This window comes from Anarrhichthys ocellatus, unplaced genomic scaffold (assembly GCF_004355925.1).
Source record: "Anarrhichthys ocellatus isolate YVR2014 unplaced genomic scaffold, GSC_Weel_1.0 scaffold5490, whole genome shotgun sequence".
Lineage (NCBI taxonomy): Eukaryota > Metazoa > Chordata > Actinopteri > Perciformes > Anarhichadidae > Anarrhichthys > Anarrhichthys ocellatus.
In genome coordinates this window covers 1-3,464 of record NW_022285464.1, presented here as the reverse complement: position 1 = coordinate 3,464, position 3,464 = coordinate 1, and the positions used below count along the sequence as shown (strand labels likewise).

The window sequence follows — 3,464 nt, the reverse complement described above, 5'->3', positions numbered from 1 at the left end:
AATCTGAACACAACCAGAGAGACTCTGATGGTAACAATCTGAACACACAACCAGAAAGACTCTGATGGTAACAATCTGAACACAACCAGAAAGATGGTAATGACACTATGACACCTGCTGGGTCTGTCTCTCTCTCTCTCCACCTGTCTCTCTCTCCACCTGTCTGTCTCTCTCTCCACCTGTCTCTTTCTCTTCACATGTCTCTCTCTCCACCTGTCTCTTTCTTTTTTATTTTATTTAACCTTTATTTAACCAGGTAAAATCAATTGAGAACCAATTCTCATTTTCAATGATGACCTGGCCAAGAGGCAGTAGCACAGTCCACACAAGTTACACAAACAACACAGATACAATACAGTATAACAAACAATGGAAAAATGGCTAAAAACAACCTAGATAAAATAATAAACACTATGTACAAAATAAAAGGCAGATTACTGGATGTTATTTGTAAAAAAATGGAAGAAAGAAAGAGAAGTGAGGGCTGGTCAGCAAGTACAGCAGTCAACTATAACTTGTTGCAGCTTATGTTTGAACATGTTGAGAGAGGTGAGAGCTGTTAGTTTGAGTGTGTTTTGTAATGAGTTCCAGTCCTTTGCAGCGGCAAAATGAAAGGAGTTATGACCAAACACAGTACGGACTTTTGGAATGATGAGCCTAATGAAGTCACTGGATCTTAAATGCCGATTGCTGTCAGAAATGCGCAGAAGATTTGAGAGGTAATGAGGAGTCATTCCCAAAATGGATTCATAGACCACAAGCAGCCAGTGTTGTAGCCGCCTGGTATGAAGGGAGGGCCAATCCACCAATCTGTAAAGAGCACAGTGGTGGGTGGTGAAGGGTGCACATGTGGAAAAACGGATTGCTGAGTGGTGGAGTGTGTCCAGTTTTCTGAGGGTGGTCTTTGATGCCATTTTATAAATTATATCGCCGTAATCAAATAGAGGAAGGATGGTCATTTTCACAAGGGTGAATTTGGCAGAGTGTGTGAAGGAGGCCTTGTTTCGATACAGGAAACCCAGTCTAGCTTTGACTTTAGCCAGAAGGTTATTGATGTGTATGTTAAATGAGAGAGACAAGTCCAACCAGAATCCAAGGTATTCGTAGGAGCTGACAAACTCCAGCTCCGAGCCATCAGCACTGTAGACCTTGGGAGGGCTGGGAATGATGAGGTTTTTCCGGTCAAACAGCATACATTTGGTGTTTTTGGGGTTGAGGAGCAGGTGGAGGCTGTGGAGAGACTGTTGGATGGAGGTGAGGCTTTGTTGAAGAGTGGACACAGCAGAGTAAGTGAGGGACCAGCTGAATATATGATGGTGTCATCAGCATACAAATGAATCAAGGAATTTCCAGCAGCTTTTGCTACATCGTTAATATAAATGGAAAACAAAATAGGGCCTATGACGTCATCAAGGACCTTCAGTGTAGCGGTGGTACATCCGTGGCCTTTCCTAAACCCAGACCGCAGGTCAGACAAAATATGATTTGAGTCGATGAAGTGAATTAGTTGTTTATGTACCAGTTTCTCTATGACTTTGGCCAGACAGGGCAAAATGGAAATCGGCCTGTAGCAGTTCGGGTCAGAGCCAGAGCCTCCTTTAAAGAGGGGAAGAATCGTAGACAATTTCCAGTCAAGGGGGAAAACAGACAAATTAAATGATAGGTTAAACAGGCTTGTAATAGGGGAAGCAATAATATGAGCGGCTGATTTTAAAAACACAGGGTCAATCCCATCAGAACCAGCTGACTTGTTTGAATCTAACTTAATAAGTTCATCCAGGACTTCCGAAACCTTAACAGGTTGAAGGGAGAAGCTGGTAACGCTGGGTGATGAAGTAGGCGTGTTAGATGAATCTATTTCAGGGGCAACTGCATCAAAGAAATTAGACGATTTCACGAAATGTTGGTTAAAGTGTGTGGCCATGCGTTGTTTATCAGTAACAACAATGTCATCAAAAATCATAGAAGTGGGTAGATATGGAGAAGCAAGTTTGTTTTCCATGGATTTGACTGTTTCTCTTCACCTTTCTCTCTCTCCACCTGTCTGTCTGTCTCCAGTTAACGGTGTTGGGGACGTGTGTGAGAACGACTTCGATAACGATGCCGTGATGGATTTAGTAGACGTTTGTCCGGAGAGCGCAGAGGTCACTCTCACAGACTTCAGAGCCTATCAGACGGTGATCCTGGACCCAGAGGGCGACGCCCAGATCGACCCCACCTGGGTGGTTCTTAACCAGGTGACCCTCCGATCCACTCCACTCATGATAGATGTGGTAATTAATGGGTATTAACGGGTATAAATGTGTCCTCAGGGGATGGAGATAGTCCAGACGATGAACAGTGACCCTGGTTTAGCTGTTGGTATGTGTCTTTATTCATCCTTAAGACCAGGATCGGGGTTAGACCGGGATCACAGACCCTGACCTCCTCCGTGTGTCTGCAGGCTACACGGCGTTCAACGGCGTCGACTTCGAGGGAACGTTTCACGTCAACACAGTGACCGACGACGACTATGCCGGCTTCATCTTCGGGTACCAGGACTCGTCCAGTTTCTACGTGGTGATGTGGAAACAGACAGAGCAGACGTACTGGCAGTCCGTCCCCTTCAGAGCCACGGCCCAGCCGGCCCTGCAGCTCAAGGTCTCTACTGGGTTCTACTGTGTTCTACTGGGTTCTTCTGTTCTGAGCCATGGCCCAGCCGGCCCTGCAGCTCAAGGTCTTTACTAGGTTCTACTGGGTTCTACTGTTCTGAGCCATGGCCCAGCCAGCCCTGCAGCTCAAGTTCTCTACTTTATTATTTAATTGTACTTGACCTGACTGTGGGTCATGTGTTGGTTTAAATCTGAAGCTGATCAGTACATTTAAGTATATTTAATATTAGTGCTGGGCAAGTTAAGGCATTATTATCACGTTAACGCATTCATTTATTAACGCCAACAATTATGCAACATTATGCAATTAACAGCTGTTTAAACAGCTGTTCGTGTGGCGTCTCCTCTGTCTCTTCCTGTTTCCTTCACCTACATTCCCCTGGGTCCTAAGTCCCTCCATGTACAGCTTCTTATTACCCTCTATGTACCAACGTACATTTATAACAAATACCACACATATTACGGTAATCAGCGTTGCATATGTGTCTGACCACAATACCAACAAAAGAAATGATTCATTTAAGTTATTGTTTTAGAGTTTTTAAAGTGTTTTGTTTGTAATATGTATAATAAGCATCATTTAGTATCACTACTGAGAGTTTAACAAACATAAAAACATGACGTAGATATGTTTGCAGTTTTCAAGAAGTATATTTAAATATCATCTCTTACACACATGAAGATAAAGTTGTGAACAACGGCTGAATATCTATGATCAGAATCATTATAACTGCTGCAGTGTAAAGAGAATACTGCTGCTAACAAGAACCTGATGTGTTTAAAGTGTTTAAACCAAATGTTATTGACCTTTAG

At 43.3% G+C, this 3,464-nt stretch overlaps 1 protein-coding gene across 1 annotated transcript; it reads left to right on the top strand.

The window, feature by feature from the left end:
* Window positions 1-53: 53 nt before the first annotated feature.
* On the top strand, window positions 54-3,043 carry LOC116379902 (cartilage oligomeric matrix protein-like). Its single transcript, XM_031841861.1, has 4 exons — window positions 54-67; window positions 2,059-2,237; window positions 2,313-2,361; window positions 2,444-3,043. The coding sequence occupies exons 2-4, from the start codon at window positions 2,109-2,111 to the stop codon at window positions 2,725-2,727; spliced, it is 462 nt and encodes a 153-aa protein (XP_031697721.1). The 5' UTR covers window positions 54-67; window positions 2,059-2,108; the 3' UTR covers window positions 2,728-3,043.
* Window positions 3,044-3,464: the final 421 nt, after the last annotated feature.